The sequence below is a fragment of the Hypanus sabinus genome, chromosome 27 (assembly GCF_030144855.1).
Source record: "Hypanus sabinus isolate sHypSab1 chromosome 27, sHypSab1.hap1, whole genome shotgun sequence".
NCBI lineage: Eukaryota > Metazoa > Chordata > Chondrichthyes > Myliobatiformes > Dasyatidae > Hypanus > Hypanus sabinus.
Window position 1 is genome coordinate 44093096 of NC_082732.1, and position 12822 is coordinate 44105917.

Sequence of the window (12822 nt, forward strand, 5' to 3'; positions counted from 1 at the left end):
GGGGTGTAGAGGACAAGCTAAAGGTGATAGGTGTGACCAGGTGTGTGGAGAAGAATCAGATTCAGGTTCATTATCACTGACACGTCATGAAATGTGTTGTTTTGTGGCAGCAGTACATAGCAATAGATAAAAAAATTACAATAAGAATATACACGCGGTGGCTGTTTCATTAAGGACACCTGCACACCTGCTCATTACTGAAAATATCTAATCATCCAGTCACTTGGCAGCAACTCAATTCAGAAAAGCATGCAGGCATAGTCAAGAGGTTCAACTGTTGTTCAGATCAAACATCAGAGTGGGCTAGAATTGTGATCTAGGTTATCTTGACTGCGGAATGATAGTTGGTGCCAGATGGGGTGGTTTGAGTATCTCAGAAACTGCTGATCTCCTGGGATTTTCACACACAACAGTCTCTAGAGTTTACAGAGAATGGTGCAAAAAACAAAAATCATCCAGGGAATGGCATTTCTGTGGTTGAAAACACCTTGTTAATGAGAGGTCAGAGGAGAATGGCCAGACTGACAGGAAGGTGACAGTAACTCAAATAAACATGCGTTTATGCATAGGTATATATTTCTTATTGTAATTTGTACAACTATTTACTTAGTATATATCATAATAATTTAAAGTAATTAGTCATATACTGCACTGTACTGTTGCTGCAAAACAACAAATTTCACGACATTTGTCAGTAGGCTAATAAACCTGATTCAGATTCATATTCTGACAACATCACTTCAAAGAACATTGCTGCCACATTTCATAATCACCCAGTTACATTTCATGTCATTTAAAGGCCCTGATATTTCGGAGCTGTCTTGTGAGAACTCTTCACAGAAGACCATTGGCCAAGTGTAATCCACATTAAATCTTCCACTGACCTTTAAGTCTAAAAAACTGAGTGACAGTACTTTCACAGTAATGGGTGAGGAAAGCTGTGCTTTCTGCATTTAATGACTAAAAGGACCAATAAAGAACATTCAAGCTGGTCCACCCAGTGTTAGAAGTTTGAAAGTTATTGGAGCAACTCTTTCTTTGAACCATCAAGCTGCTTCTTCTGTTGAAACCAAACCACGGTCTCTTCCTTGAGACCTCACAGATTCAAAACACTGTAGGCATTGTTGGATTAGACTGTTCAAATGTATCTTTCCTTGCAGTTTAACAATTAATTATCTTCATGTATTTTAATCACTACGAGCTGTATATACTGTGGATATAAACTGTTTAGGATGTTTCCTAGTGGTCACACTATGTATGTACAATTGTTTACTGAGTTCTCTAGCTGATATACTTGCATGGTTCTGGAAAGCTCTGGAATCTTCTCTGGTGCTACATTATTTGAATAGGGGTTTCCTGATTGGCTGACTCTTTTTAGTGAATTTGCATGGATTATAAAAAGAGCTAACCAGGAAGCTTTCTTCTTCAAAGATGCCATGTACATTTTTTAAATTAAAGTATGAATGCAGTACACAACCCTGAGATCACATTTCTTTCCCCTTCACTCGCTAGCCTCTGGTCCAGTCACTGTCTTAAATTTTCTTTTTTCTAAACTTAATAAAACAATCATGAATCAATGACTTTGTGCCTCTCTAACTTCCTAAAGAACCTTGCATTTAAAACATTTGAGCTGCCGAAAGATTTTCTACTGAAAATTAACTTTGAAAGACTACCTGGATTAATATGTGTCCACAGGTAGAGAAGAGGTGTAGAATGCAATTTAGAAAAACATAGATCATAGAACAGTACAGTATAGTACAGGTCCTTTGATCTATGATATTATGCTGACCTTTCAAACTAATCTAACACCAATTAAATGCTTCCCTCCTACATATCCTGCCTATTTTTTTTCATCCATGAGCCTATTTAAGAACCTCTTTAATCTTCCTAATGTAGCTGCCTGCACCATCACCCTTGGCAGCGTGTTCCACACACCCACCAATCAGGCAGCTTCTTTTGATAGAGAGATGAATTTGCATCAATTAGGAGGAGTTAATGATTGTTAAACACAGATATTCTGCAGATGCTTGAAATCCAGAGCAACAAATTGCTGGAGGAACTCAGCAGATCAGGCAGCATCTATGGAAATGGATAAACAGTTGATGTTTTGGTCTGAGACCCTTCATCAGGACTGGAAAGGAAGTCAGAATGAGGGGGTGGGCGGAGGGGAGGAGTATGAGCTGGCAGGCGTTAGGTGAGACCAGGTGAGAGGGAAGGCAGGTGGGTGGTGGAGGGGGTTAGATGAGAATCTGGGAGGTGACGGATGAAGAGGTAAAGGGCTGGAGAAGGAATCTGATGGGAGATGAGAGTGGATCATGGGAAAAAGGGAAGGAGAAGGGACACCAGAGGGAGGTGATGGACAGGTGAGGAAACGAGAAGGGCAAGAAGGGAACCAGAAAGGGGAATGGAGAAAGAGAGAAGGGTGTGTGTGTGGGGGTGGGGGGAGAAATTACTGGAAGTCAGAGAAGTCAATATTCATACCTTCGGGTCTGGCTGGCAGGCTGATAACTCTTTCTTCAGTTTGTCTCACTCTGGATATAGGAAAATTTCTAAATGGTGAAAATCAGGTCCCCACCCTGCTCCTGTCCAGTTTAGACAGAAAAAGAAAGAACCGCTTCTTCCCCTCCACCATCAGATTTCTGAACAGACAACGAACTAATGTACACTATCTCAGTCTTTGGCACTCCCCTCTCTTTTTGAATGAATTATTTATTTTAATTTATATATAGACACACCCAGCCCTGAGGTAATTTGATCCCAAACAACTAGTTTATTGATCATCACAAAATGTCTCTCTGGTGCTTCCCACTCCCTCCACTCTCCCTTCCCCTCTTCCCAACCATGATTCCCCTCTCCCTGCCCCCTTCCACAATCCACAATCCAATCCACAATAGAGACCCATATCAGAATCAGGTTTATCATCACTCACATATGTCATGAAATTTGGTTTTTTTGTGGCAGCAGTACATGCAATACATAAAATTACTACAGAACTGTGCAAAAGTCTTAGGTAAAAATTTGGCATTGTGCATTTACATTTCGTGGGTTCAGAGAGGCTCACCCGCGACCCTGTGGAACACGGAGCAGTCAGGAACAGGTATATCAGCCCCTGTTGCTAATGTATAGATCTACCGTGGCCTGTATTCTTTCCTTTCCTGACTGTCCCATTGGGGAGAACACACACAGCAGTTCTCATCGAGGGTCAGCAGTGGAAAGGGTGAGCAACTTCAAGTTCCCGGGGTTCAACAACTCTGAAGATCTATCCTGGGCCCACCATATCGATACAAATATGGAGAAGGCTTCTTATGACATTGTACAACTCTACTAAGTCACGTCTCATTCTCCTTTGCTCCAGCGGGAAAAACCCAACCTTGCACAACTTATCCCATTAGACATGCTCTCGAATCCAGGCAGCACTGTGAATGAGATATTCTAGACTGGGACTCTTCATGAGTTTTGATGAAGGGTCCTGACTGTTATTTCTTTCCATAGGTGCTGCCTGATCTACTAGTTCCTCCAGCATTTTCAACTTTAAGTTTATTGTCATCTGACTGTACATATATACAGCCAAATGAAACAACGTTCCTCTGGACCAGGCTGCACCCACAAAACATATATCACATACAGTGCATAAAACAAAATATTACCATAAATAAGTTAATAAAATATAATTCAAAATGCATGTAGCGTGCAGCACAGGTGAACAGTAAACAATTTACTGTCCTGGTGACGAGACCTCAGTGGGGACAGGGTGTTCATTAGTCTCACAGCCTGAGGGAAGAAGCTGTTACCCAGTCTGGCAGTCCTAGTCCTGATGCTCCTCTACCTTCTTCCTGATGGTAGTGGGTCAAAGAGGTTATGGGATGGGTGGTAGGGATCCTCAACAATGCATTGGGCCCTTTGGGCCCTCGACTTCCTAACCGGAAGACCATAATCTGTGCGGATTGGTGATAATATCGCCTCCTCGCTGACAATCAATGCTGGTGCAGCTCGGGATGTGTGCTTAGCCCACTGCTGTACTCTCTCTATACCCATGACTGGGTGGCTAGGCATAGCTCAAATACCATCTATAAATTTGCTGATGATACAACCATTGTTGGTAGAATCTCGGAATGAGATGAGAGGGCGCACAGTAGTGAGTTATGCCAACTAGTGGAGTGGGGTCACAGCAACAACCTGGCACTCAACGTCAGTAAGACAAAAGAGCTGATTGTGGACTTCAGGAAGGGTAAGATGAAGGAACACATACCAATCCTCACAGAGGGATCAGAAGTAGAGAGAGTGAGCAGTTTCACGTTCCTGGGTGTCAAGATCTCTGAGGACCTAACCTGGTCTCAACATATCAATGTAGTTATAAAGAAGGCAAGACGGTGACTATACTTCATTAGGAGTTTGAAGAGATTTGGTATGTCAACAAAAACACTCAGAAATCTCTACAGATGTACCATGGAGAGCATTCTGACAGGCTGCATCACTGTCTGGTATGGAGGGGACACTGCACAGGACTGAAAGAAGCTGCAGAGAGTCGTAAATTTACTCGGCTCCATCTTGGGTACTTGCTTCCAAGTATCCAGATCATCTTCAAGGAGCGGAGTCTCAGAAAGGCAGCATCCATTAATAAGGACCTCCAGCACCCAGGGCATGCCCTTTTCTCACTGTTACCATCAGAAAGGAGGTAGAGAAGCCTGAAGACACACACTCAGCGATTCAGGAACAGCTTCTGCCCCTCAGCCATCTGATTCCTAAATGGACATTGAACCCTCACTACCTCACTTTTTATATATATAATTTCTGTATTTGTACAATTTAAAAAAATTATTCATTATATGTATACTGTAATTTATTTATTTAATATTTTTATTTTGTTTTTCATGTATGTTATGTATTGCATTGTACTGCTGCAGCTAAGTTAACAAATTTCACGACACATGCTGGTGATAATAAACCCGATTCTGATTCTGTATAATGCTGCTGGTAAATGTCACAGAGAGGGGAGACGGAGACCCCGGTAATCCTCTTCTGTGTGTGTTCCTCTGGGTTTCCAGCATCTTTTATATGCATGAAATGGTGAATAGGGTAGCACCTGGTTTGAAAATGGTTAAATCACCAGGCTGGTGTGAAACACTTCCCGAGTGGTTAAAAACAATGAATAAGTAAATTGCAGAAACACTGATAATTTTCCAACCCTCCCTGACTACACGGGTGGTGCCAGATGATTGAAAGATTGTTAATGATGTACCATTGTTTAAAAAGGGAGGACAGAATAAACGGAGTAATTACAACACAATTAATTTAAAGTTGGTGACAGGCAAATTGTTGGAATTACTTCTGAGGGACAGCATAAACCTTCAATTAGAAAGGCAAAGATTAATCACTGTGTCTAACACTATCAAATTCCAGGGTATCAGGGAGGGTTGACAAAAGCTGTGTGATATTACAGTCTACATTTTAGAAAGAATTTTTGACAACCTCTCAAATGGCAAAACGGTCAAATCCTTTGGGAGCCAAGGAGAGTGGCAAATCAAATCTAAAATTGCCACCCCTGAAGGAGGCAAAGGGTAGTGGAAGACAGTTTTGTGGAGTTAACACTTTTACTAGAGGGATTCCACAAGATTCAGTACTCCTCCCTTTCCAGTTTTGTGATAAACACTCAGTGACCACTTTATTTTGCTTCTCCTGTACCTAATAAAGTGGCCACTGAGGTGTACCGTACGTGGTCCTCTCTTGTAGACCATCTACATCAAGATTCGACATGTGTGTTCAGAGATGCTCTCTGCACACCCCTGTTGTAATGCATGATTATTTGAGTCACTGTCAACCTCCTGCCAGATTGAACCAGTCTGGCCATTCTCCTCTGACCTCTCTCATTAACTAGGCCTTTCATCCACAGAACTGCCACTCACTGGGTGTTTTTTTTTACATCATTCTCTGTAAACTCTAGAGACTGTTGTGTGTGAGAATCCCAGGAGACCAGCAGTTTCTGAGATACTCAAACCATCTCATCTGGCACCAACATTCATTTCAGGGTCAAAGTCACTTTGCTCACATTTCTTCCCCATTCTGATGTTCGGTCTGAATCAACAACTGAACCTCTTGACTGTGTCTGCATGCTTTTATGCATTGAGTTGCTGCCACATGATTGGTTGATTAGATTTTTGCACTAATGAGGTGTACAGGTGTACCTAATAAAGCGGCCACTGAGTGTAGATCGATTGTTTGGATCCCAATCGAGTCTAAGATTAAAGATTAGCTTTATTGATCTCATGTACTTCGTAATGCCATCCTTGTATTCTGAGGCTGTGCCTTCTGGTCTACAACTCTCCTCATTCACTCTGCCCAGCTCCTTCAAGAATAAGTTTCAGCTCAAATTCAGTTTATTGTCATTCAACCATATACCAATGTACCACCAAATAAAACAGTGCTCCTTGGGACCAAGATGCACAACACAGTACATATAACTCACACACTTAACACATAAGCAAACATTAGCTCAAATGAGTTAACATATAATAAGGTGTATAAATACAAGTTAAAAGCAAATTGTATAACTCTATACTGATGCTTCATATGATCATGAGTTTAATTCATGATGAGACTGATACAAGGTGTGAGGGGGTTCAGTAGTCTCACTACTGGGGGAAGAAGTTGTTTTCCATCCCTTCATCTCAGTTTAACAGCCCTCGAGTATGCATAGGAAGAGCTGTGTAGAACTGAAAATGAGATTGATGGGCTGAATGGCCGCATTCCTTCTACCCAATTGTCAGACAGATTATCAGACTTTCTATCAGTGCAGATTAAATGCCAGGACATACGGCGGAATGAGTTTTGCATCGACAATCAGCACAGTCCAAGGAGGTGCCGGGGGCAGCCCGCAAGTGTCACCACGCTTCTGGTGCCGACATAGCAAGCCCACAACTTACTAACCCTAACCTGGATATCCCTCGAATGTGGAAGGAAACTGGAGCACCCTGAGGAAACCCATACAGTCATGATAGGCACGGGCCAGTCCTCCCCATGGAATACGCGAGTTTTCCCCAGTTTCCTCCCACAGTCCAAAACTCTACTAGAGAGGTTCATTGGTCATTGTAAACTGACCTGTGATTAGGTTAGGGTTAAGTCAGAGTTGTGGGTTTGCCGGGATGGTGAGGCCGGAAGGGCCTACTCCATGTCATATCACTAAATAAATAAACAGATTTACCCCGAGACTGGACCTACACGATTGACTCAACCAGCACTGGTATCCCATCGCTACAATGTTCCCTGAGACTGGACCTACACGATTGACTCAACCAGCACTGGTGTCCCATCACTACAATGTTCCCTGAGACTGGACCTACATGATTGACTCACCCAGCACTGGTGTCCCATCACTACAATGTTCCCTGAGACTGGACCTACACGATTGACTCAACCAGCACTGGTGTCCCATCACTACAATGTTCCCTGAGACTGGACCTACATGATTGACTCACCCAGCACTGGTGTCCCATCGCTACAATGTTCCCTGAGACTGGACCTACACGATTGACTCAACCAGCACTGGTGTCCCATCACTACAATGTTCCCTGAGACTGGACCTACACGATTGACTCAACCAGCACTGGTGTCCCATCACTACAATGTTCCCTGAGACTGGACCTACACGATTGACTCACCCAGCACTGGTGTCCCATCACTACAATGTTCCCTGAGACTGGACCTACACGATTGACTCAACCAGCACTGGTGTCCCATCACTACAATGTTCCCTGAGACTGGACCTACATGATTGACTCAACCAGCACTGGTGTCCCATCACTACAATGTTCCCTGAGACTGGACCTACACGATTGACTCAACCAGCACTGGTGTCCCATCACTACAATGTTCCCTGAGACTGGACCTACACGATTGACTCACCCAGCACTGGTGTCCCATCACTACAATGTTCCCTGAGACTGGACCTACACGATTGACTCAACCAGCACTGGTGTCCCATCACTACAATGTTCCCTGAGACTGGACCTACACGATTGACTCAACCAGCACTGGTGTCCCATCACTACAATGTTCCCTGAGACTGGACCTACACGATTGACTCACCCAGCACTGGTGTCCCATCACTACAATGTTCCCTGAGACTGGACCTACACGATTGACTCAACCAGCACTGGTGTCCCATCACTACAATGTTCCCTGAGACTGGACCTACACGATTGACTCACCCAGCACTGGTGTCCCATCACTACAATGTTCAGAGCAGATTCCCAGCACAGAATTGCTGAGCTGTCTCTGGATCTATTGCTCCCTTCTTGGTCACTGTTGTCAGAGAAAGTTTCACAAACAGACGTTCTCCCTCTCTGTGTTCCTGCACAACAATTCCCCCTGGGGGATGAGTTCCCCCTTGGGTGTCCTCTTTTGACCTTCCCTTCTGGAAAGCACTATAGGACTATTAAGACAAAAAAAAAGCACATCATCTTAAAAATTGCTTTCCCAGGCAGTTAATCTGATCAACCATTAACCATTCTCGTTAGCCCTCCCCACCCCCCTCTATCTATTACCCCTGTCACTGCACTGCACTCTAAACACTTTAAACCACTTTTTATAATGTTGCTTGCATTGTAAACATAGATTCAAAATTAGGTTTAATAAAAAACTATAAATTACAATAAAATGTATATACAGTAGGTTCAATAAGTAATGCAATAAAGAGCAAAAAAAATGAGCTAGTGTGCATTGGTTCATTGTCCATTCAGAAATCTGATGTAACTATAAGCTGGTGTTTCAGTAATTATGCACACTTTATTCCACACCAAACTTCTAACTTTATTTTTATATAATTCTTTATTTGTTTATAATTGTTGAATGTTATTTTTTATTGTTGTATGTCTCACCCTGACCAACACTCCACAGCAAGTTCCTATTCCATGTAAATGCATATGGTGAATAAAGCTGATCCTTGATTTTCCATGGGGATCGTTCCTCAGACACAGACTCTTACTCAAGTAGGGACCACACAGGCAGAAGTTAATGTGGCTGGAGATCCCAACGACAGTGAATATCTCAAACAATATGTTGCATTGCATTTGCAAACTACAGTTTTTCAATTAAATCAACATTTCAAGTTCGAGTTTATTGTCATCTGACTGTGCACGTATACAACCAAATGAAACAGCGTTCCTCTAGACCAAAGTGCACCCTCAAAACATATATCACACGCAGCACACAAAACAACATATTACTACAAGTCAATAAAATATAATTCAAAATGCATGTAGGGTGCAGCACAGGTAAACAGTAAACAGTAAAAAGCTAGCTTACTGTACTAGTGATGAAACCTTAGTGGTTGCAGGGTATTCATTAGAACTTCCCTTGAAGGTGTGTTTGCACACACATCTTTGGCTACTAGCACACACAAAAGGCTGTCACCCTCTGCCTCTTTGGCACATTAAGTATATATCACGATTGTACACAATCACATTTCCTTTTCTGATTTCTGATACTGACAATGTGGAGTTCACGATGATTTGTTAGCAGATCTTAGAACTGGCTTATTTATACTGTTTTTATTGAAGAAAGTATTGATTCACCATGTTGAATTCCAAAGAAGCAAAGGGTGTGAAGCACAAAATAACTGCTAGTTCATTTAAAGCAGAATGGCTTAATGAAACAGTGGAAACTGCGACACCAAAAACTCACGAGGTCAGGAACAAGCAGCTACGAGAAATATTTACTTATGTTTACATATGTTTTGAGAGAGCACCAATGAAGAGAGTGCAAACAAACAAACCTAAAGGATATCAAAGTTCTTATTGACAGTGTTTTGCTAGCTGTTAAAATGAATATCTCTGTATACAAAATTCAGTGCGCACATGTTGTTGTTACTGGACAAAAAAATTGCAGAGCAGAAGATTTTTGTGCACAGTAGTCATTACAAATTAGAGGGAACATTGTATTTGTCTCACAACATGAAGGAAGAAGCTGTTACTCAGTGTGTCAGTCCGAGTCCTGCTGCTCCTGTACCTCCTTCCTGATGGTAGTGAGTCAGAGAGATTGTGGGATGGGTGGCAGGGATCCTCAACAATACTTTGGCACCAAAATTCCAGCAAGAATTTGTTTTTCTGCTACCAATTAATTTGTAAAGTTTATACAATGCCCTGAGTTACAAATAAATCCCACATCTTCCTCATAAATTATTCTCAAGACTCTAAGCACAGTGTCTAATCTATGCTATGTTAAGTGACAATGATTAATATAAACCCAGTACAGTATAAAAAGCTCCGAATATTTATTCATGAGAACTTGTATTACTTATAGAAACAGATTTTTACTTTGTACCAATTAAATCATATTAAAATATTGCCTCACTCACTCAGACATCTCACCTGTTGCTCATTTTGAAACTTGAGTAAAGTAAATACACGTGAATCGTCCACTTTTTCGGGAAGGCAGGTTCAGAAGAACATAAAGGGACTATGGAGTTCAGTCAAGGAAACTGTGCGGTGAAACTTTTATTCCTCAACTTGATCAACAGTACTGCAATGTAAATATCACACGCTCTCACCAATAGTGGATCACAAAAGAGGAAATAGCTTTAAGATCTTTCAGCGAGGATGCGGAGGTGGGTGGAGCTTCAGTGCAATACAGGAATAGCTTAATCAGACCACAATTTCGTTGGTTTAATGCTCAAAGGAGATTAAGAAGGAGTGATCACAGTGGAAAGAAAGGTACTTGTGGTGAAAGGCAGGAAGGGGAAAGAGGAGGAAGTTTTGTTGACAGGGCGTGACATTGTTGGGGTGAAAAGTTCAAAGTTCAAAGGTTCTAAGGTTCATTTATTATCAAAGTATACAACTCTGAAATTTTTCTTCTCCAGTTAAAAGCGAGATTGTAGAGAGTGCATTGCTTGCTTATGTGTTTCGAATGGTCTGTGTCGTACAGTTTACCACAATTTCAGGTGTGACACAAGGAAATTAGTTAATTTGCTTATTTGCCTCACGTGTACAGTGAGCAACTTCGCTTTGCATACTATCCACACAGATCACTCATTACTTACCTTGGAAACATTAAGGCATTACAAGGTAAAGTAGTTACTGAATGCAGAACAGTTGTTAATAGGTTCAGGAACAGCTCCTGCTCTTCGACTGCCAGGCTTCGGAACCAGAGGGGAGAACTTCACTAAACTGCTCCCACAGCCTATGGTCTCACCCTCACATCATGTTCTCAATATTTATTGCTTATTTATTTATTATTATATTTTTGTATTTGCAGTTTATCATCTATTGCACATGAGCTATTGGTCCATGTTTGTTGTGTGTAATTTTTCATTGATTCTGTTGTGTTTCTTTGTATTTTCTGTGAATGCCCACAGAAAAATGAATCTCAGGTTTGTATGTGCTGACATATACAGTATGTGGCTTGATTATAAATTTATTGTACTTTGAATAAACTGTTCGCGACAGAGAGAGTATCATGCAGGTAGACAATGAGATGCAAGGCTGTAACATGCTGGGTTGTGAGGCCATGAGTATATCTTATTGTAATAGGGGAATTTTCCATTATCTTCTCATTCCTACCATCAGGAAGGAGGTACAGGAGCCGAAAGACACGTGCACTAAGCAGCTTAGGAACAGCTTCTTCCTCTCTGCCATCAGATTTCTGCTCTTTTTTGCACTATTTATTAATATTTCTGATTAAAATTTATAGTAATTAGTTTTACGCATTGCTGCAAAACAACGAGTTTCATGATCCACTCCTCACCCGATGTGCACAACTCTCAGAAGAAGAAACCAAGGTAGAACTTATTTCAAACCCTGTTGTGGGACTGAGCACTTATAACGTCCTTTTTAAATCTTCTGCACTAAATTTTACATCTTCAATCACAAGGGATGAGCCAATCCTTGAAGGTTCAAAGTTCAAAGTAAATTTATTAGCAAAGTACATACAGTACAGTGCAAAAGTCATAGGCACATGTTAAAAAGGTCTGTAAAGTGAAGATGCTTTCAGAAATAATGAAGTGAAAAATTTCTAAATATCAAAAAAATTACTATAAAGAGCAGTAAACAATAAAAAACTAAATCAAATCAATATTTGGACTGATCACTGTTTGCCTTTAAAACTGGATCAATTCTCTTAGGCACACTGTTGTGCAGTTTTACAAAGAAATCAGCTGGTCAGTTGTTCCAAACATCTTGGAGAACTTGCCACGATTCTTCTGCCGACTTTAGCTGTCTAGCTTGGTTCTGTCTCTCCAGACAGCCTCGATGATGTTGAGGTCAGGGTTCTGTCGAGGCCATAGCATAAAAATCTAGGGTGCCCAAGATTTTGTTGTACAGTAATGTATGTCACCATACACAATGTCTATAAAAAGTATTCACCCCCTCCTTGGAAGTTTTCATGTTTTATTGTTTTACAACATTGAACCTTAGTGGGTTTAATTTGTTATTTTTTGATAGTGATCAACAGAAAGACTCTCGTGTCAAAGTTATCTGTGGTGAACTACATATTCCTGTCTGGACACCCCCCCCCCCCCTCTGCTGACTGCTCCTGTGGCTCCTCCCACAGACCCCTGTATAAAGGCGATTGGAGGCACTGCTCCTCACTCAGTCTCCAGGATGTTGTGAGGTGGTCCCTTGCAGCTAATAAAAGCCTATCGTTCGCCTCCCGTCTTCGAGAGTTATTGATGGTGCATCATTATCTAAATTAATTACTAATATAAAACACAAAATAATTGATTGCAAAAGCATTCAGCCCCTTTAATATGACACACCAGATCATCACTGGTGATGATTTGGAAGTCACATTATCAGTTAAATGGAGATCACTGTGTGCAGTCAAGGTGTGTCA

The 12822-nt window shown here is 41.5% G+C and overlaps 1 protein-coding gene across 10 annotated transcripts in view; it reads right to left on the reverse strand.

The window, feature by feature from the left end:
- rap1gapa (RAP1 GTPase activating protein a) overlaps positions 1-12822 on the reverse strand; it is a 448318-nt gene that overhangs the window by 310622 nt on the left and 124874 nt on the right. Inside the window, exon 1 of one of the 10 annotated variants that reach the window (XM_059952372.1) lies at positions 10365-10548. The exons of 8 other annotated variants lie outside the window; for them this stretch is intronic. In XM_059952372.1, coding sequence (XP_059808355.1) covers positions 10365-10375 — 11 coding nt within the window. In that variant the 5' untranslated portion in view covers positions 10376-10548. Of the gene's footprint in view, positions 1-10364; positions 10549-12822 lie in introns of those variants that run through there. One more of the 10 variants, XM_059952370.1, reaches the window with a different exon arrangement.